The sequence below is a fragment of the Choloepus didactylus genome, chromosome 2 (assembly GCF_015220235.1).
Source record: "Choloepus didactylus isolate mChoDid1 chromosome 2, mChoDid1.pri, whole genome shotgun sequence".
NCBI lineage: Eukaryota > Metazoa > Chordata > Mammalia > Pilosa > Megalonychidae > Choloepus > Choloepus didactylus.
This window is the reverse complement of record NC_051308.1, coordinates 180,167,619-180,189,734: the sequence shown is the minus strand read 5'-3', so window position 1 is coordinate 180,189,734 and position 22,116 is coordinate 180,167,619. Positions and strand designations below refer to the sequence as shown.

Sequence of the window (22,116 nt, the reverse complement as noted above, 5' to 3'; positions counted from 1 at the left end):
CTTAGGTGGAGAATTGTGAGAAGATGGTAGAGTAGGAAGCCCCAAGAATCAATCCCTCTACCAGAACAACTATTACACAGGCAAGAACTGTCTGAATCAACTACCTCAAAACTCCAGAGTCCAGTAGAACACCATACAGCATCCAGGGAAAAGTGGTAGGGAGAGGCTGGTAAATTGTGGTAAATACCAGTAAATTGCTCTCTCCATGTGGTGTTTACCATCTCCCATCCCCCAGTCTCATGGCAAGCAGCAGTGGGTTCTAGCGTGGGTTTTCACTCACGATGTAGCTTGCTTGTGCCAGAGAGGGACATAAAAAACTATTCCCCCAAGATCTGGGTGTGTGTGGGGGTACGGTCCAATAACTGGTCATTGCTTTTGATTAGCTACTTTAGGGGTCCAGTTCTGAGGGTGGTCATTGTTTCAACATGCCACAGACAAAGGCAGTGGAGGAGACTTAAAGAAGGTATACTCCCTCAGACTTGCAAAGGACAATTGAAGAGCTGCATTTGCTGGGCCTGTACTGAGTCAAGAAAGCTCAGCTTTGCGAAGCCATGGGAGAAGCTCTTGGTGCCTTGTCCCTTACTCGTTCCCTCCCCAGGGCAGTTTGGAGCCAGGTGGTGATCCCTTTGTGGGTCCCTGGCCTTGTGCTTGCTGTGAAAGACTGACTTGGGAAGCTTCTCTACAGCAAACCCCACCTCCCAGAATTTTCTGTCCAGGCAAAAGCAGTTTCAAACAATGAAAGCAGTGTGAAAAACAATTGAGGTCGGCAGTCTGAGCTTTAAGTCCCTTACCTGAAGTCCTGCAGTGGAACACCTGGGAGAGGGTAAAGGTCAGTTCTTTGGAAAATAGAGGGAGCATTCAAACTCCTGTAAATATCAGGACTCCTAAGGCCACTAGCAAGCCAAGCTCAAGACAAGACAGGCCCAGAAAAGACAGAGAGGACCCTGCACTTTGCATTCACCTTGGGCTAGGCCTGCTGGGAGGGCTGAACTCTGAAGGTGAGCACCAGTCAATCAAAGCCAATTTGCAAAGATGGTGATAAGTGGTACTTTGTTTGTTTGTTTGTTTGTTTGTTTTTGCTTAGATTTGCTTGGTTTTCTTAGCTCCTAACACTCAAAAAAATCTCTATCATATCACTAACTGAATGCAAACTCAAGAAACAGACATCTCAGGGAATAAATCCCAGAGTTAATATTTAAAAATATTAAAATGTGCAGTGTGCAACAAAAAATTACAAGACAAACAAACAAACAGAAAGTGATGACCCATCCAAAGGAAGAAGATGAAAATCCAGAAAACATCAGTGAAGACCAAACTGTGGACGTACAGGATAAAGAATTGTTTCTAAAAAATGATTTTCAGTATGCTCAAGGATATGAAGGAAAATGCAAAGAACTAAAGGATATCAGGAAAACAGTCAGTATGCTCAAGGAGATGAAGGAAAATACAGGCAGAGAACTAAATGATACCAGGAAAACATTGAATGAGCAATACGAGAATCTCAAAAAGGAGATAGAAATTTTTAAAAGGAACCAAACAGAAGTTCTGTAGTTGAAGACCACAATAACTGAAATGAAAAATTTCTTGGAGGGTTTCAACAGAAAATTGGAGCTGGCAGAAAAAAGAACCAGTGAATGTGAAGACAAGACAATTGAAATTAGTCAAGCTGAGAAGCAAAAAGAAAACAGAATTCTAAAATGTGGAAATAGCTTAAGAGTCCTCTGGGAGTCATCAAACATACCAATGTATGCATTATGGGAGTTCCAGAAGTGGAAGAAAGAGAGAAAGTGACAGGAGGAATATTCAAAGAAATAATGACAGAAAAACTTCCCAAACATAGCAAAAGAAGTGAATGTTCACATCCAAGAAACCAGAACACCAAGGATATGCATGAAGAAGAATATGCCCTGTTATATACTGATCATACTGTCAAATGCAAGGAAGGAGAGGATTCTGAAAGCTGCAAGAGAAAAGCAACGTGTTATGTACAAGGGAGTCCCAATTAGATCAAGTTCCGATTTCTCATAAGAAACTGTGGAGACAAAAAGGCAGGGTGTTGAAATACTTAAAGTGCTGACAGAAAGCAACTGCCAACCAAGAATTTTACATCCAGTGAGACTTACTTTCAAAAATGAGGGAGAGATTTAAAGTTCCCAGATAAACAAAAGCTGAGGGACTTCATCACTACTAGACTTGTTCTACAAGCAATGCTAAAGGGAGTTCGTCACACTGGAAGGAAAGGACACTAGACCATGGTTCAAAGCAGCATAAAGAAATAAAAATCTCCAGTAAAGGTAACCTTTTGGGTACTTCTAAATGCCACTATTATTGTACTGTGTTGTTTGGCATGTAAATTCACTTCCTACAGGTACTAAAATGCAAATGCATAAAAGTTAATGATACATCTATGGTTTTGGATATAAATTGTACAAAGATATAATTTTTAACAACTGCCAAAAAAAAAGGGGGGGGAGGGATGGAGGTGTATAGGAACAGTGTTTGTGCATGCTGTTGAAATCAAATTGGTATCAAATCAAATATGATTGTTATGTATATTAGATGTTAAATTTTAACCCTATGGTAATAAGGAAAATATATGAAAAAAATATCCAGACAGAAATGAGAAGAGACTCAATATGGTACAACACAAAAAATCAAATAAATATGAAATTAGGCATTAATGGAAGAACTGAGGGGCAAAAAGGTATAGGTTTTACAAACACTAAACAGCAAAATGGCAGAAGAATGTCCTGCGTTATCAGTAGTTACTTTAAATATAAATGAATTAAATTCTCCAGTCAAAGGCAGAGATTGGCAGAATGGATATAAAATGACCCAACTATATATTGTATATAAGAGACTCATCTTAAATTCAAAGACATAAGTAGGTTGAAAGTGAAAGGATGGAAAAAATGTACCATGCAAGTAGTAATCAAAAGAGAGCTGGGATAGCTATACTAATATCAGATAAAATATACTTAAGGTAAAATACAGTTATGAGGGACAAAGGTGGTCTTTATTTACTGATAAAATTCAACAAGAAGACAAAACAATTATAAATATATATGAACTTAACATCAGAAACACAAAATATATGAAACGAATACTGACAGATTTTAAGGGAGAAATAGATGGATCAATATCAATAATAGGATACTTTAATGTACCACTTTCAATAATGAATGGAGCACATAGACAGAATATCAATAAGGAAATAGAAGACTTGAACGATACTCTAAATCAAATAGACCTAACCAACATATATAGTATACTTCACCCAATAGCAAAAGAATACATATTGTTCTTGAATACATATGGATCATTCTCCAGGATAGACCACGTTAGATCACAAAATAGGTCTCAATAAATTAAAAAATATGGGAATCTATACAAAGTATCTTCTCTGACCACAATGGAATGAAGTTAGAAATCAATAAAAAGGGAAAAATGGAAAAGTCACAAAATGTAGAAATTAAACAACATACCCTTTAACAACTGTGGGTTAAAGAGGAAATTACAAGAGTAATTAGAAAGTATCTTGAGGCAAATGAAAATGAAAATATAACATACCAAAACTTTTGATATGCAGCAAAGGAAATGTTGAGAGGGATATTTATAGCTTTAAATGCTTATGTTAAGAAAGAAGAAAGAGTTCAAATCAGAGACATAACTTCAGAACTGGAAGAACTAGAAAAAAGAGCAAACTAAACCAAAAGTGAGCAGAAGAAAGGAAACAACATAGATTAGAGTGGAGATAAATGAAATAAGAATAAAAAAAAAAATAGAATCAACAAAACCAAAAGTTGTTTTTTTGAGAAGTTCAAAGAAATTGACAAATCTTTAGCCAGACTTATGAATTAAAAAAGAGAGAAGACACAAATAACTAAAATCAAAATGAAAAAGGGGACATTATTACCTACCCCACAAAGGACTATAAGAGGATAATTGAACAACTGTATTCTAACATATTAGATAACCTAGATAAAGAGCTAACTTCCTAGAAACATACAAACTATCTACACTGACTCAGGAGGAAACATAAGATCTCAACAAACAAATAACTAGTAAAGAAATTGAATTGGTAATCAAAAACCTCCCATCAATGAAAAGCCCAGGACCAGAAGGCTTTAGAGGGGAATTTTACCAAACATTACAAGAAGAATGAACACCAATCCTGCTCAAACTCTTTCAAAAAATTGAAGTGAACACTCTCTAATTTATTCTACGAGGCCAATATCACTTTCATACCACAAGTAGATAAAGATACCACAAGAAAAGAAAATTACAGATCAATATCTCTTATGAATATAGATGCAAAATCCTCAACAAAATACTAGCAAACGGAATCCAACAGCATACTGAAAGAATAGATACACCATGATCAAGTTGGATTTATCCCAAGTATGCAAGGGTAATTCAACAGAAGAAAATCAGTTAATGTAATATACCACATTAACAGAAGGAAGGGGGAAAAAAAACTCATGATCATCTCAATTGATGCCAAAAAGGTATTTGACAAAATAAAACAGTCCTTGATAAAGAAACTTATAGAACTAAGAACAGAAGGAAACTTCCTCAACATGATAAAGAGCATATATGAAAAATCCACAGCTGACATCATACTTAATGATGAAAGACAGAAAGCTTTCCCTCTAAGATCTAGAACAAGACAGGATGCCCACTGTCACCACTGTAATTCAATATTGTACAGGAAGTTAGGCAAGAAAAAGAAATAAGTTATTGAAATTGAAAGGAAGAAGTAAAACTTTCCCTACTTGCAGATGACATGATCCTATATAAAAAAAAGAATCCTGAGACATCCACAACAATGCTCCTAGAGCCTGATAAATGAATTCAGCAAATGGCAGGGTACAAGATCAACACTACCAAATCAATAGTGTTTCTATACACTAGTAATGGAAAATCAGAAGAAAAAATCAAGAACAAATTCCGTTTATCATAGCAACAAAATGAATCAAATATCTAGGAATAAATCCAACCAAGGATATAAAGGATTTGTACACAGAAAAACATTGTTAAAGAAATCAAAGAAGACTGAAATAAATGGAAGGACAATCCATGTTCATGGATTGGAAGACTAAACATTGTTATGATGTCTGTTCTACCCACAGTGACTTTACAGATTCAATGCAATCGTAATAAAAATCCCAACAGCCTTCTTTGCAGAAACGGAAAAGCCAATCATCAAATTTACATGAAAGTATAAGGGGCCCTGAATAACCAAAGCCATCTTGAAATAGAACAATGAAGTTGGAGGACTCACACTTCCTGTTCTTAAAACTTACTACAGGAAGGAACAGTCTCTTCATCAAATGGTGCTGAGAAAATGGATATCCCTATGAAAAACTTGAAGGTGGGACCCTACCTCACACCATATACAAAAACCAACTCAAAATGGACCAAAGACCTAAATATAAGAGCCAGAACTATCAAACTCCTGGAAGAAAATATAGGGAAGCATCTTCAGAGCCTTGTGGTAGGCAGTGGTTTCTTGGACTTTGCACCCAAAGTACATGAAACAAAATTAAAAACTTCTGTGCATCAAAGGACTTTCTCCTGAAAGTAAAAAGACAACCTGCACAATGGAAGAAAATACTTGGAAACCACATATCTGATAAGGGTTTAATATCCGAATGTGTAAAGAAATCCTTTAACCCAACAACAAAAAGACAAACACCCCAATTAAAAAATGAGCAAAAGACTTGAACAGACATTTCTCCAAAGGAAATATATAAGTGGTCAAAAAGCACATGAAAAGATGCTCAACATCATTAGTCATTAGGGAATCAAAACCACAATGAGATGCTACTGCACACCCACTAGAATGGCTACTATTAAAAATGGAAAATTACAGGTGTTGGAGAGGATGTGGAGAAATAGGAATACTCGTTTATTGCCAGTGGGAATGTAAAATTGTGCAGCTGCTGTGGAAGGAATACTCATTTATTGCCAGGGGGAATGTAAAATTGTGCAGCTGCTGTGGAAGACAATTTGGCAGTTTCTCAGAAAGTTAAGTATAGAATTACCATGTGACCTGGCAGTCACACTTCTAGGTATATACCCAAAAGAATTGAAAGCAAGGACTCAAGCAGATATCTGCACACCAATTGTCATAGTTGCATTATTCACAATTGCCAAAAGATGAAAGCAACCCAAGGGCCTATCAACTGATGAATGGATAAACAACATGTGGTATATTCATACAGTGGAATATCAGTCAGCTATTGAAAGGAATGAAGTTCTGATATATGTGACAACATGGATGAACCTTGAAGACATAATGTTGAGTGAAATAGGCCAGACACAAAAGGACAAATATTTGTATGGTCTCACTGGTATGAAATAATTAGAATAAGAAAACTCATAGAGTCAGAATTTACACTATAGGTTACCAGGGGATGGGGTGGGAGATAAGGAATAGTGAGTTAATGCTTAAAATGTACAAAGTTTCTATGGGATAATGTAAAGCTTTTGGTAGTACAACGTGGTGAACATACTTAACAGTATTGAGTTAAATATTTGAATGTAGTGAAAAGGGGGAAATTTTAGGCTTATGTTATTAGAATAAAAATTTTTTAAATGCATAAAATGGTACAAAACAAACAGTGAACTGTGAGTTAAACCATGGACGTTAGTTAACAGTATAATTATAAAAATGTGCTTCGTCAGTTGTAACAGATGTACCACACCAATGTAATATGTTATTTATAGGGTACTATATGGGAACCCTATATTTTATGCATGATTTTTTTTGTAAATCCACAATTTCTCTCATATTTAAAAGAAGCTCTGTAAATGATTCTATTGTGCGGTCAAGGTTGAGAACCAGTGCTTTAGGTTTCGGTGGGATAGCTGTGGCCTCTGAGTTTGGCTATTGCTTTGCATTTCTGTCAATTGTCTGCTTCAATAGCATTAACAGTTAGAACTGCTGGACATGGGTAGGAAATATCCTGCGAGGGTAGACATCAGAAAGTCTTGCACTACTGATGAGCCCCATGAGAAGAGGGTCGGCACCTGCCTTTTCATCATTGTATCTGCAGTGCGACACTAGATGATGCTCAATACTGTTTCATAAATGACCAAATGAATGAAAGTGTGGTGGGAATGTAGAGTTTTTCTTTTTTTTAGTTTTTTAATTTCTCCATATTTAACAAACTTTTAAATAATAAATAGAAATATTCAGGAAAAGATAGTAAGCATTCCTAACAATATAAAATGGAACCCCCATTGCAAAATGAATACGCAACCTTAGGTGTATGTTGATGTGCTGTTGGTGGAGTGGCCCAGGGGTCCATGAAGACAAGCTTTATGCTATGAGTTATAGCCTGAAAAGGGGCAATGCCAAACTTCAGAGTATAAGCCTCATCATTACCTTTTCCTATCATCAAGTATTTACTGAGCCGTTATGATACACCAGGCATGTGCTGGGCATGGGAACTTGTGTTGTTTTATAATATATAATGCCTCTGAATTAAGTGTTTGTAAAGGATTTTACAGCAGACCTGTGATATATAGTTCTGATTTCACATAACTCAAAGAGGTGAAGTTTTTCATTAGGATTCCGAAAAGCAAAGATTCTCTATAGCTTCTTCTTAGCTATATTCCCAGTGCCCAGCACAGTACCTGGTACATTGTAGGTGCTCACCAATTAATGGTTAAATGAATACATGAGTGAGTGATAGAGCTGAGATTCAAACTCAGGTTAACTCCAAGACTAGTGGCCATTATATAACATTCCCAGTGGGGAAAGAAGAAGAAGTCCCAGGATCAGAAAAGAGAGAAAATATCTATGGAAGGAGGAGACAGTAGGGATGGGTTGTAGTGAAAGGCTCAGAGATTTGGGGAGGAATTAGGGATTGGGGTAAGGAAATGAGCCAGAGGTTTGGAGTGAAGAGGCTTATGGCCAGGTCACAGCCCTATTATACTAGCTGTGTGTTCATGAGCATGTCAGTAAACCCCTGTGACCCTTGATCTTTCCATGTTTAAAGTGGAGTCAATAATCAGTAGTACCACCTCCTGGGGGAGTTATGTAGATTAAAGGCAGCCATGCACATGAATGCATTTTGTAAATTCTGAAGAGCTATGTAAATGTTAGTTGTAAAGGGACTTTGGAGATCACTTCATTTCAGTTTCTCATTTTATCTCTTTAAACACAAGCCACAGCTGGTCTTCATATTTTGGAAACAGCCCAGTATGTGTGCAATGAGTGCTTAAAAATTTAGGAGATTACAGAATGAGAATTCTACTTAAATTCCTGGCACAAGGTAATACCATTTTCCAAAGCTTGAATAAGATCCTTTGTCCCCATCAAAATTGTCAGAGAGGAGCTCGCTCTCCTACAATGAAATGTAAGAAGTGTGAAATTGAAACCTACTTGTGAAATTTCAAAACAGCTTTATTTACTCTTAGGCGCTAACCATGCTTGTCTTTATAACAAACAAATGATTAATCCTGATAATTGAAATTTAATAGTACCTTAGTGAATGAATTTGTTCTGTTTTATTCCCAGCCAATGTCATATGGTAGCTTCTGCTCTAAGAAGAAATAGAATCTGTTTAGAAGGTGGGACAAGGGATGGGGGTGGGGGTGGCGGGGGTGGCACAGTGGGAAGAGCCGGGCTGTTCTGGCTCGGGTCAAAGCCATATATTTCAGTCCTAGTTCTGCCACTTGCTGGCTGTGTGACTTTGAGGAAATCACTTTACTGCCTGAGCTGCAGTGTTTTCAACTGAATAATGCAAATGGGGCTATTAATACAAACCTAAAAATGTCATTGTTGGGATTAAATGAAAATATATGAGCCCACTCTTTCCTTAACTATTAAGGAGGTTAATTGTTTTATCAGTCAAGGCACTTTCCACTTACATCATTGCAAACAAATCTCAGGCACAAGAATTAGAGGCTGCTTGAGGTAGCCTCACATCTTCTTCCCTTTTTTCCATAGGTAGCTCTTCGTTTGCCAGCAAACCCACCACACCGACTGGACTGGGTGGAGGCTTTCCGCCCCTCAGCTCACCACAGAAAGCATCTCCCCAGCCTCTCAGTGGAGGGTGGCAGCAGGGGGCTGGCTACACCTGGCAGCAGTCGCAGTCCAAGCCACAGTCCAGCATGCCCCACTCCTCTCCCCAGAACCGACCCAACTACAACGTGAGCTTCTCAGCCATGCCTGGGAGCCAAAATGAGCGTGGGAAAGGATCGGCCAGTTTGGGTAAGGATGATGGTATAGGGCTTGGCTACAGGGTGGGCTGTGTTGTACTGCCTGGGTGTGTGTGTCTGAGGAAGGAAACACAAAGCAATTCCAGTCATTGCTGAGGCATTCTTACAGTTACAGAGACCAACATGATCCTCACCTCCAACGCTATGCCTGGAGCGCCATGGGTTTACCATGCTTTGAACACTTAACACACCATTTTGTAAATGTGGCTCACTCATCTGTCTCTTTTTGCCCTGAAAACAGATTGTGGGCAGGGCCTGTGTCTTATTTACCACATTATCACTGACACCCAGCATAGTGCTTGACACATAGTAGGCACTAGAATATTGAATGAGTGGATGTGAGTGGGTGGGTGGATGGATTTTGAAGCTGTTGTTTCTTTGGTAGGGGTGGTTTGGAAAGGGAAAGGTTTGGAACCTTTCAAGCACTGTGTTCATATTTGCCCTTGGATCCTAATTAGAGGAATGTGTGTGTCTTGGGCATTTGTCTTCCTTACACTCTGGTTGGTGGGTGTTCCTGAGATCAGTGGAGCTCCTGTGATGGTTTTTCCTCTCTTCTGAGAAGAAAGATGGAAGAACGTAAAACAAGCCAATAGCTAAGTCTAGAAGATGCTCTGGATGGGATTTTGACAAAGGGTAAAAAATAACATGTTGTGCATAGAAGGGATGGTTAAATTCAACTTTGTTAAAAGGCCTATTATTAGGAATGGGTAGTTAATGCTTAGTATAGAGTTTCTATTTAGGCTGATTGTAGAGTTCTGGAAATGGATGGTGGTGATGGTAGCACAGTACTGTGAGTGTGTTAATGGCACTGAATTGTATATGTGAATGTGGTTAAAAGGAGAAGTTTTAGGTCATATATATGTTACTAGAATACAAATTAAAAGGATACAACGTAGGACTGTAAAACACAGTGAACCCTAATTCAAACAATGGACTATAGGTAATAGCACAATTATAAAAATGTTCTTTCACGAATTTTAACAAATGTGCCACACTGTTGCAAAGTGTTAATAATCAGGTGATATATGAGGAAAAATACACCCTAATGTAAACTATGGACTATAGGTAATAGTAAGATTTTTATATTCTTTCATCAGTTGTAACCAAGATACCACACTGTTGCAAAGTGTCAACAATCGGGGGCTATAGGAAATGCTGTATTTACATAATTTTTCTGTAAACCTCTAATTTAAAAACTAATTAAACAACTTCTCTAATTAAAAAAAATTTAAAGGCCTATTATGATACATTCTACATTTCAGTTGATTTGATCTTATCATAGAATGAAGTATGGAGGGACATGATGAGGGAACAGGACTTTCAATGGGACATGAAGGCAATTCTTTTGCTTTTCCTAGTAATAGTAGCTGATGTTTATTGAGTGTTTAATATGTGTCAGGTACTATTCTAAGCATTTTTCATGTATTATTTCATGTAATCTTCAAAAAAACCCCATATCATAGGTGTAAAATCTATGACACAGAGCAATAATTCCCCAAGTTTCTAAAGCTTGTGACAGAGTTAGCATTTGAACCCAGACAATCTGAATTCAGAGCTCTGGCTCTTAACTGTTACATCCCACTGGCCATGACACAGATCATCCTTACCTTCTCACAGTACTAACATTATAGGGATTCTTTTGTTGGGAACAGGTAATGTCATGTTGGTTCTTTGGTTAGCAGGGGATATTCCTTGTACAATTTCATAGAGTCATGTTGTTTCCCCTCCATTTCTGTTTTCAGTATGTGTTGGAGAAGTGTCTTCCATCAGCAAACATTTACAGAGCATCTTCAGTGTAGAAAGCATTGGAGATAAAGCAGTGAATGAAATAGACAAAATCCCTAGTCTCCCTAGTTACATTTTAGTTTGTGCACATGCAAGTGTGTGTACAGAACATCTTACAGTATAGAGATGGCAAATGGATTTCAACTCAGACACCAGACTTTGGTTTATATGGTTTGGTTGGAATGTTGTGTTTGGTTCTGTTTTGTTTTAATTAAAAAAAAACACATTTAAATATCCAGGGTCCGTTCTAAGCACTTTAAAATGTTAACTCAATAATTCTCACAATAACCCTATGAGGTAAGTAATATCATCATATTCCCATTTTACAGATGAGGCATTTGAAGCATAGAGATGTTACATAACTTGCCCAAGGTCACATCTCCCAAAAGTGGCAGAGCTGGAGTTCCAGACTGGGGAGTCTAGATCTGTAGTCTTTGCCCATCATGCAAGACTGCCTTTCCAAATAGTTTGAGAAAGGAACACAGAGACAAAGAATACTATGGTTGACTAGAAATGTGGGCAGAGAAACAGTAGCATACATATCAGGGGTTGATCAGTCCTGGTGCAGTGGTAAGGACATTAGATTGCAAGTACCTAGTCCCATTGCCAGTACTAACTAATCCTGAGTAGCCTGATCTGTAAAAAGATGGTACAGTGGAAAGGGAACTGAATGTAGTCTAAACATCCACCCTCAAATGCTAACATTGCCATGGACATGATATATAATTCCGGACAGATCTCTTAAGTTCTCCAGATTTCAGTTTCCTCATCTGTAAAATGGGCCTAGCTGTCTCTTACCTTCCTCACAAGGTAACTGTGAGAATTAAGGGGCTCAATACATACGAAAGCCCCTTGAAAACTGTAAGTACTATGAGATAATGATACAATATTATGTGAAAAGTAAAAACCATAATAATTCTCAAAAATTTTATTGCAGAAGGGAAACAAAAAGCAGCTGACTTTGAAGATCTGCTCTCTGGTCAAGGTTTCAATGCACACAAAGACAAAAAGGGGCCTCGAACAATAGCTGAGATGAGAAAGGAGGAAATGGCAAAGGAGATGGACCCTGAAAAATTAAAAGTGAGTGAACCCTGACCCAATGTGATTATCCTGTATGACAAGGTCTTGTGCGTGGAACTGTCAGCAAGTAAACTAACCTGTAGAATGTGCCGTGTTAGATTTCTGGCAACCTCAGTATTTCTGTTGATCCCTGCAGCTGTGATATGGGTGCAGCCTGGCTCTTTACTTGCAAAGTAGCTTTGAGAAGGATCACACAGGATATTGTGGGGTTTTTTTGTTTTTTTTTTTTAATAAAATACATTTTATACCGTAGTATGGTAGTATAGGTTTCCTTTGTTTAATTGTTCAGATGAGTAAAGGGCTTTCTTCAAGAGGTTATTTTGTTATTCAGATGGCATTCATATTCTAAAGATAAATGATTAGAATATGGTAATAAGAAAGATGCATTATTTGTGTACTCTCTTTCTGCCTTGAGAGCTTTATATTAGACCCGACTAACTGAAGCATTTTTCTTTGCTGATAGAGAGAGAACTATTTTTGTACCTCGGAATTACCAACTCCTGTAACATGAAACCTGGAGCTTTGGGAAGGGTAAAGGCTGAGAGAGGTGTGAAACCCACCTGGCTTTTCCCCACTGCCATCCTTCACTTTCAACCAGAGCAGTTTCAGTTTTAGCCTTTTTTTTTTTTTTTTTTTTTTGATTCAGGGGATCCAGGCAATATTTCATTTGGAGAAAAGAAAATGTTGGTCTATTGTTTAAAAAGAAGTTGCAAACCAATGAATCTAATCCCTTCATAGATGAGGAAACATGTTATTTCACAGATGAGGATGATACATGGATGGGTGCATACAGATTAGCTTGGAAAGAGACGCGTGGTTATATTGATGAATGGTGTGAGGTAGAGAAAAAGTTTCTAAAGATCAAAATAATTAGAATGCTTTCACAGATGGAGAGGTTGAATTCCTACATGATGAAATACTAAATATGCTCACACTATAACAAATTGGAAGATTGAGGATCTAATACATTGCATCAAAGCATCTCCAATCACCAGCACTAGCAAAGCAATCCAATCTTACACATTTGAAAAAGCTTTCTACTGTAGTTCTCCATAATTTCCTGACAGATTCAAACATTTGTTGTAAATATATAGATTCTTTGATACTTTTTGAGTAGGATCTTTCTTTTGCATTTGTTTTCCCCTCCACACATCACAAAGGGTTTATTACATTCCTTCACAAAACTTTGTGTGCCATGATGATAACTTTTGTTACCTGAAAACATTTATTAGACAGACTTGAACAGTTTGGCAATTCTTTTCTATAAAATAAAGCTGTTTCTTTAAAACCAGTCTTGGTTATTTAATTGGTACAAGGTATTTACTTTGTATGGGGAAGTAGCCATCATCAGCCATGACTAAACCATTCATTCAATAGCATTGTGTTCTAGGTGCTGATGCATTGTTGCCTACCCTTCATTCTAATCATCTCATTTGTCCAAACTGTGGCGATTCAAACTATGAATGTTCATAATTTGAATAAATGACTTAAATGATTTTTTTTATTGTGAATTATAACATATATACAGAAAAGTGATAACTTTCAAAGTACAATTTCACAAGTACTTAGGGAGCAAATTTCAAAGAATGTTATGGATTACAGTTCCAGAATTTCAGTTATTTCCTGTATACATATATAGAATATATATATATTCTATATACATAAAGGTGATAACTTTCAAAGTGTGATTTAACAAGTAGCTATAGAGCAAATTTCAAAGTATTGTGGGTTACAGTTCCACCATTTCAGTTATTTCCTTCTAGCTATTCTAAAACCCTAGAAACTAAAAAATATATATATTTATGTAAAGATTCAGTATTCTTAATCCTTTTTAAATCCTGTCTTGGCTGTTGCTACCCCACCCTCTTGTTTGATCACTTTCTCAATCTTCAGGGATATCTGGGCAGTGACCACCCTAACTTGTTCATATTGAAAAGGGGTGTCGACATTATGGTGAGCTCTATTTTGTGCCAGGCATATTATTTACAGTGATATATAAGAAGCCTTACCTTTCCTAAAGGAGCTCTGTCTAATGGCAGGGCAAGACACACAGATAATTACAAGAAAGGTAGAGTAGCCTGGAGAAGTCCATTCTTTTTTCAAGAGATATTTACTGAGGGTGTATGTGCCAGATATTACATTAGATAAGAACATACAATAGGAAACAAAACACATGTAGTGTTTATACTTTCCGAATAAGTTTATATTTTAAGTGTGAGTAATTAACTCTGGGGACAGTCAGGGAGGAGGGTATTCAAACTCTCAAAGGCCAAGGGTATGAAATACCTGAGCAAGCTTTTGAAGGATGACAAGTTAACCAAATTGGCAAAGAAGGTGGAAGGTGGAAAAGCATTCCAGGTAGAGGAAACAGCTTAGTGTATCAGGAAGCCCCAAGTACTCTGAAGTCACTAGAACAGGGGTTTCCAGATTCCTAGGCGAGATCTTTAGGCCTAAAAAGCAATTCAAATTCCTTATTTTGCTTACAGATCTTGGAGTGGATTGAAGGCAAGGAGAGAAATATTAGAGCACTTCTCTCCACAATGCACACTGTGCTATGGGCTGGGGAGACCAAGTGGAAACCAGTTGGCATGGCAGACCTGGTGACGCCAGAGCAGGTGAAGAAAGTATACAGGAAGGCTGTCTTGGTGGTGCACCCAGATAAAGTGAGTATCACCTGCCTTGTCCTATCATTTGTTCTGTCCTCCATTATTTTATGAACATGTATGAAAACATCATATTTTCAGTTGGCTGGTTGATTAGGCCACTTAATTAATATAATAAAACCCAAAAGCTAAAAATCAGACATTTAAACAAAGAGTTACACTTCATGAAATGGGTGACAGTAGATCAAACTATAAATGATAAATAATGGAAGGGGGGTTTTAGAGAGTTGTAAGATTCACCAGTGACCAGTTTTTAGGGCTCAGATGTAAATTATGTCCTGGCTTCTTATAATAGTAAGGATAGGCTAAGAGTTGGACAGAGGAAAGCTGGCTATGAAGATATGTGTAGCCAGAATTGTGGCAACAGAGGCTTAGAATGCATTTGTCAAAACTGAAGAAAATCAACAGGATATTCAAAATGGAACTAAATTCATCACTATGCTGATTATGCCAGTTTATGTTTCTATTAAACTATATACACATCTAAGTGCTCAGGACACTTCAAATACCTTATGGCGCAGCTGGAATCATCATGATACACAGAGACATCCCAGACAGAAGGAGTCATCTTACTGTCATATGGACCATGCCTGTCCTGTGATGTGATGCTGCAATTGAAGTGGCCCCTAGGAACACACACGTGGGTTGGATGTATTTGTTTTTCATCTCTCTGTACTTTTTGTGACTAGTCTGAATAGAAGAATTAATGAGAAACAGTTTTAGTACTTTTGATTTAGTACTTCAAGTTCTGAATAAAGAGAAAGAATAATGGATGCCCAGAAAAATCCACAAACCACATATGACATATTATGGGTCTCAAAGAACTTACTTTATTTTTAGAAATGGGAAAATGGGAGTTTAGAAATACAGACAATCAACTGGAGATAGGCTGCCATTTAGTTGATCCTTCTGGAGAATGGAGATGCACCTTTTGTTGCTGTGAGTCCTCTGTTATCTACTCATCTACTCCTTACCACCACCATATGTGAATTTCTACTGAGAGCGTTTTTCTGGGGAGTAACTGGTCACATATATTAGGCTGTAAAAAGAGGAATGGCCTAATAAAAAAATTCAGTTACTTAGAGCCCACATATTAGCAGTGAAAAATTTAATATGAATAAAATTTTGGTCTGTGGCATCTAATATGTGTTTTTGTTCTTTCTATAGGCTACTGGGCAACCCTATGAACAATATGCAAAGATGATTTTCATGGAGTTAAATGATGCCTGGTCTGAATTTGAAAATCAAGGACAAAAGCCCTTGTATTAATTTATGAGCCTTTCCATCTCTGCTACAGACCTGTACTAATGCTTAGTGTGTATCACAATTCTGAGGTTTTCACAGATGAACCAAAACTTCCAGTAACCTGTTTCCAGTACTAAACTGTTAAATTACTAGTGAATTAATTCCTCATTGATAAAGAATGTAGATGTTTGGTTTCTCAAAGTCTCCACCCTAAAATGTTGAAAGCAAGAGAGAAACTTTTAGCCAGGTTGGCCTTGCAGTTGCAACATTCCAGCCTGCCCTTTGGGGAGCCTACTCAGCATTCTGCCTGGAGGAACTGGAAAACAGAGGCTGCAGAAAGCATAGCACTCATCTCGTTGATTAAATGAGCAAAAGTCATGATAGGATTCTATGATGGTTTTAAGATTTTCTTGAAAAGATGTAATGTGGGTAACACTTTACACAGACTCGAGGAACAAAGTCACCAAGTTCTTTTTGTTTGTTTGTTTGTTTTTAATTAGTATGGCCTATAGCATAATAGTGCACACTTCTTTTGGTCAAGAGGACTACTATAGAATAACATGAATTGTGGGAAGTGATTTTACTACAATCCAGTAATTACCACTGTCTCTTCCTGGATGAGCTAAAAATTAATGGAGATTCTGGCTGAAGAAAATAGGGACTCTGAAGATGTAGAACATTTTATGTCCTAGTCAGGGGTTGGGCTGCTACCTTCCTTCTCTTCAGAAAACTGTGGTCGATTAAATAAAAGACTTAATAGCATAACAACTCTAAACCAAATTTGAAAGAAACTTCTAATTTTGCCATAAGGAGGTTCTTACCTGGAAACAGGTTGTGAAGCAGTTTGGCCCACTCACAATTTATCAGGACTGACATCTAGTATGGATTCAGTATTCTCTAGTTTTGTGAGTGGTTGTGGTAAGAGAATAGAAGACAACACACTGAGTATTTGTCAGGAGAAATGAATGTGCAGCTGCAGTGAGAGAGCTGTACTTGCCTTCTGACCAAATCAGATGGCTTCTGTTAGTATTTTGCTTTCAGGAGCCAGGTACACCCACCCCACTTGGTGAATCTGGACCCCTTGGATTATTACAGTGGGGTTTATTGTTTTAAAAATAGCTGAGGGCTCCAAAGAACAACATTCACACAGGGACATCTGTGAAAGCAAAGCAAGAATGAGAGCTTTCCAGACCTCACACTGGTTGGATTTCAGTTCAGTGTTTTGGCCTTGACTCATTTTGAAGACTAAGCAGTCGTTATCCTTTGATTGCCATAGATCAGTTTTGGTGTGCACATACACAATGTGCATATTATATATATGCAAAGCAAAGGGGCGAAAAGATTTCCATACTAATCTTAAATGGTTTGTATCAATATTGTGAAAAGCCTTCAAAAGTTATTTTTAAAAGACAATCATTTTTTTGTTTCTCTTTTAGTTTTCTCGTGGCAAACTGTACCAGAAAAGCAGCATGTCAGAAATACTTTATGTTCTGTATAGACTCTCTCTCTTTTTTTTGTCTTGGTTATAAAGATTCATTATTTATTTTACCTTTTACTGACAATGTGAAACTCACAGAAAATGTTCTCTTTTAAAATATACAGCTGTAAACTGTTCAAGGTACCATAACAAACTAGGTGTTATTTATTAACATATTATGAAATAATGTTTGATCCAGTATGTGCTTGTCTTATTTAAAATTGGAATGTGAGACATGTTGCCGTGACTTGTTTTTTTTCTCATTCACATTTGTAGATATTGTGTGAACTACAGTATATAATGATAATAACTAAAAGGATATTATGTGGATGTCATGTACATTTTGAAATTATAAAACTATATTAGCTGTGTATCATGCTTGGATGATCCATCAATATTCACAGTTTAAAACATCATTAAGCATTATGTAATTAGCAATGAGAAGGAATCTTACCCTAACTTAAATTTGGGGATTTTCCCCCATGTCTCTTTTCTGAATACATTATAATTAAGACCCCTATTTATCTCAAAACTCTTAACATATACAGACCAACAGGTTTTTGCATTCCTTTTAAATATCTGGTTGTGACTGAGCTTGTTGATCAAATTCACTGTTTCATTCACATTTATTGTAATATATTTTTTGTTTTGTAAATATGTTGCACACAACAAAATGTGATTGGTCTAAAATATTTGTAATGTATATTAAAGGCTTAAAAATATTTTTAGAATCCTAATTTATTTTTGCACTGGTAAGAATACAATGGCAAGTTTGAATTATACCTTCCAATATGATCCACTTTTAAGAAAGTTATGGGGACAGATTTTGAAAAGCATATAATACGTTTGTGCCAAGTGCACCAAATCCTGACAGGATTTCTGGATTTGTACTTTAATCATTCCTACTCTTCCCACCCTCATACACACACACACACACACACACACATACACACACACAAACAAATACACTTTGGTGATCTTGCTAATGTAATCACCTCTCAATCATACTACATGAATATACTTTTCAAAAAGAATTGGCATAGAAATCCTGACCTCCTAGCTAGAAAATTAAAGGATTTTCAAAGGTGCATTTGTATGCTGAGGCAAAGGGATTGATCCTGGGAGACTGGGGCTTTGTCTGAGAAACAAAGTCCCAGAAATCATGGTCCTCTACGGACAGAAGCAGCATGGTCACTCGGAAACAAATGCTGCAAAACTAATGCATTTGAACCATCGTTGCACTGTCTACATCTGGAAGAATGCTCAGGTTGGATCCTCATGCCACTGATGAAACATCATTGTATAAGGAATGTACACAAAAGTCAAATTTCAGATACAGTTATCACAGCAACATGACAGTTTTCCTGTGGAAACACCTATTAGGAAATTTAGGTCAAGTAAACAGGTTTTGTTGTTCTAAAGGTAAACCAGGGTGCTTGGGCACAGTGTTAAATTGTTGGTCTGAGACCAAAAGAACTGAGTTTGAATCTCCTAGTTTTGCCACTGATGTGCTCTCCTATTGGGCAAGTTTCGTAAACTCCCTGAGTCTTAATTTTATCACCTGTAAAATAGAGATAACCCTGACAATCCTTCCATGGAGGAATTAGGGACTGTGTATGTTATCAAGTGGGTACTCGGTAAATAGCAGCTATTATTATTGTTAATGATAGTAGATAAGACATAGTGTTTCATTGCTAGTCAGTACTGGGTCTAGAACACATTGAAACCTCAGGTTGTGGAGAGTGGATAACATGAGAAAGAAAAGCCAACCAAAGTAACCTGTGCCTTGGCCCTTATTCCTCTTTCCTTGGGCTGGCAGATCCACTGTGGAAAATGGCAAAGACATATGCATGGTAGGTCTATAAAGAGAAGCAGTGGTTTAAAGGAAGGAAAAATATTCATTGAATTCAACAGTGTTTGATCATACTTGCATTGAACTTATGCACTGACTTGAGAGCCTACCCCAGTAAAAGATGTGTCACTATTGCATCTATCTAGCATGCATTGCCCTTGGTGCTATCATACATATTCATTTTCTTATTTAATCCTCTAAAAATTCTGAGAGTTAAGTTTTATAAATCCTACTTCAGGAAACTGAAGCATGGTGAGGTTTACCCAGAGCTGGGGTTTGAGACTAGATCTTTTCTGTAGGATAGGGAGAGATGATACTATATATGGTAAACTTACTAATATTTGTTAATTGAACCAATATTTTATGTATACTTTATGCAGGATACTAATAGGTAGGTAAGGGAAAATTAAATCAATGAATGGATTTGAATGCCCTGTTAAACATAAGGGGTTATTGGTATTTCTAATTACTATGACAGCTCCCATGTTGGTGCCTAAGGGCTACTGTGGGAAATAGCACAAGCACTAACAGTCTTACTTTAAGAGTTGAACAGTTTGGGGCTTGGTCTCAACTTCCCTACTCAGTAGTTACTGTCTGAGCCTTAGTTTTCTCATCTGTGAAATGGAGATAATAATCTAGTCCACAGTGTGAGAGAATTGAATGCAAGGAAAATATCAAAGTCTGCTGTGTCCTAGGCAGCGCAGTGGAGTCATGGCCCTTATACATACCAGTAATATGCTGATGGAAAGTCAGAGAGAGGGTTCAGCTTCTAGAGTTTTACTTTTTGCTTTTGGTGACTCGTGTATTCTTGATGAAATGTGAAATGGGTAAGTGGAAGAACAATTTTCCAGGGTAACATCTGGCAAGAGGAAAGCAGATTTTTTGAGGAGACGGTTAAAGCCTCTGGCAAGATGGCTTACTTTCTTTTTAACATGTTTAGTAAACTGGAAAGGACAGCTGGTCTGGGCAGGAAGCTTTTTGGAGACAAATAACTATCTGTATTTTTCTGGTTCCAGACATTACCCTGGGGCAAACACCTCATCTTTTTGCTTTTCACCATCTTTTAGTAAGAAGCCCAAGGCACAAAAACCAACAGTGTGCCTCTGAAATGTTAGTTTTCTCCAAAATAATTTCCTTTCTGTGAGAAGGGCTTCAGGCTGACATGGAAGGCTCCAGCAAGTTCTTATATATGGCTCTCCAGAGACACACTGGGTTGAGAATGGAGGATGAGGAAGGGTGAGTGAGATTTAACCCCATGGAAAATCCTCATCAACTGAGGAGAAAGTCTTATTTCCTTTTGAGGCTGGCTTGATACTGCCTTAAGGGAGAAAAAAGGACAGGTTTTGAGTTTGGCTGATAGGCAGTGTTCCCCTGAGTACTTTTACAGGTAATTGAAAGAATATGATAGTCAAAATAGAGAAACAGAAGCTTTCAATGATCTTAATAGATTGTGGGCTACAAAGTAAAGAACGCAGTGTAATACGGAATCTCCAAGGGTCTGCAGGGAGCCAGATTATCAGCAACAAAATGTTCCTAATAAGTGAACCCCCCTCTATGTAGTGAAATGGGAGGGGCTAGAAAAATAAATTCATATGTAAGTCAACAGTTGTTTGAGACAATAATATGCTCAGTGTGCAAGTCTGAAAAACTAAACTGAGCAGGGATCCTGAAAGGTAGTCCTTGTGGTGAGAATTTCTACTTCTCAGGTAGCCAGGGAAACCTGGAGTCCGTTCTCTTCAGTCCTGTTGAAAATTAAGAAAAAAAGCAACAGAGGAGAGTCAACACGGTATAGATATTGAGGCATGCATACTCTGATACAATGAGTGGGAAATGGCCCTTGTGAGAAGCAGGCAAGCCCTAGCCTTTCTGAGCCTCTTTCTGTAATGGTAAAATGAAGCACTTGGATCTCACAGTTTCTAAGATCTTTTCCAGATTGTCCCCACCAAGAGAAAAATCTTCATTCCTGTTAGGAAGGTAAGTACAAAATGACCCTTTGAGGTCTCAATTAGCCTGGGCTACCTGCAGACTTTGAGGCTCCAACGTATAAAAATAATAGCTACTTATTTAAAGGTGCACGAAAGCCTAGGGCACAGAAATGCTTGTGTTTTTTTGTTTGTTTGCTATGGTTTTTTCTTCTTCTCTATAAATACACAAGGAAGTAAAAGAGAAAACACTAGTTTTCGTAAAGCGCTCAAGTTGCTATTCAACCAAGGCAAGCCCATGCAAACGCCAAGATTTTAATGAGAATGTCTCCGTGGGGTTTTGTGGTCCCTCATTCCCACTTCCGCCACAGCCACAGCCACAGCCACGCACACAATCGCAAGTTGGGATTCAGGGAATCATAATGCTGGTTAGTATTTGGGTGTCCCTTCCATCCCCTCCGATTGTAATTTTGCCCCTCCGACCTCCTTCTTCACCCCTCTTTCTTGGTCTCCATTCTCAGGCAGGGTTTCTCGGCAGCCAGGACCCGTGGGCCGCGGCACTGCGCGAGCCGGGTGCTGGCAGAGCGGCCGCGGAGCGTCTGCGCCGGTGAATGCAGCGGTCTGGGCAGAGCAGAGCTCCCAGTCACGGACTTGACCCGCAGGCCGTGGGGCGGGTTTGGGATGACAGGGAGGGCCCGGGATTTAGGAAGCCGGCCCGAGGCGCAGGGTCGGGGAGACGCTGAGCGATTTCGGACTTACCCGGCGGGCCCAGTATCAGAGTCCTGGGGCTGGGAGCCGGAATCTGCGTGGCCGGGGCGGGCTCGGGAACCGGTGGGGGCGGGGCTCTGCGTGGCGGGG

General features: G+C 38.2%; 1 protein-coding gene and 1 long non-coding RNA gene across 12 annotated transcripts in view; one reads left to right on the top strand and one right to left on the bottom strand.

The window, feature by feature from the left end:
* Positions 1-18,206, top strand: part of DNAJC6 (DnaJ heat shock protein family (Hsp40) member C6) — a 171,993-nt gene extending 153,787 nt beyond the window's left edge. For all 11 annotated transcript variants that reach the window (XM_037827000.1, XM_037826999.1, XM_037827004.1 and 8 more), the window contains 4 exons: positions 8,963-9,226; positions 11,957-12,099; positions 14,586-14,762; positions 15,930-18,206. In XM_037827000.1, coding sequence (XP_037682928.1) covers positions 8,963-9,226; positions 11,957-12,099; positions 14,586-14,762; positions 15,930-16,031 — 686 coding nt within the window. In that variant the 3' untranslated portion in view covers positions 16,032-18,206. The remainder of the gene's footprint in view (positions 1-8,962; positions 9,227-11,956; positions 12,100-14,585; positions 14,763-15,929) is intronic.
* On the bottom strand, positions 15,546-22,101 carry LOC119527205. Its single transcript, XR_005215337.1, has 3 exons — positions 22,018-22,101; positions 20,065-21,078; positions 15,546-15,801 (listed from the first exon to the last, which is right to left on the bottom strand). It is a non-coding gene; the product is annotated as an uncharacterized LOC119527205 (long non-coding RNA).
* Between the last annotated feature and the right edge of the window lie 15 nt (positions 22,102-22,116).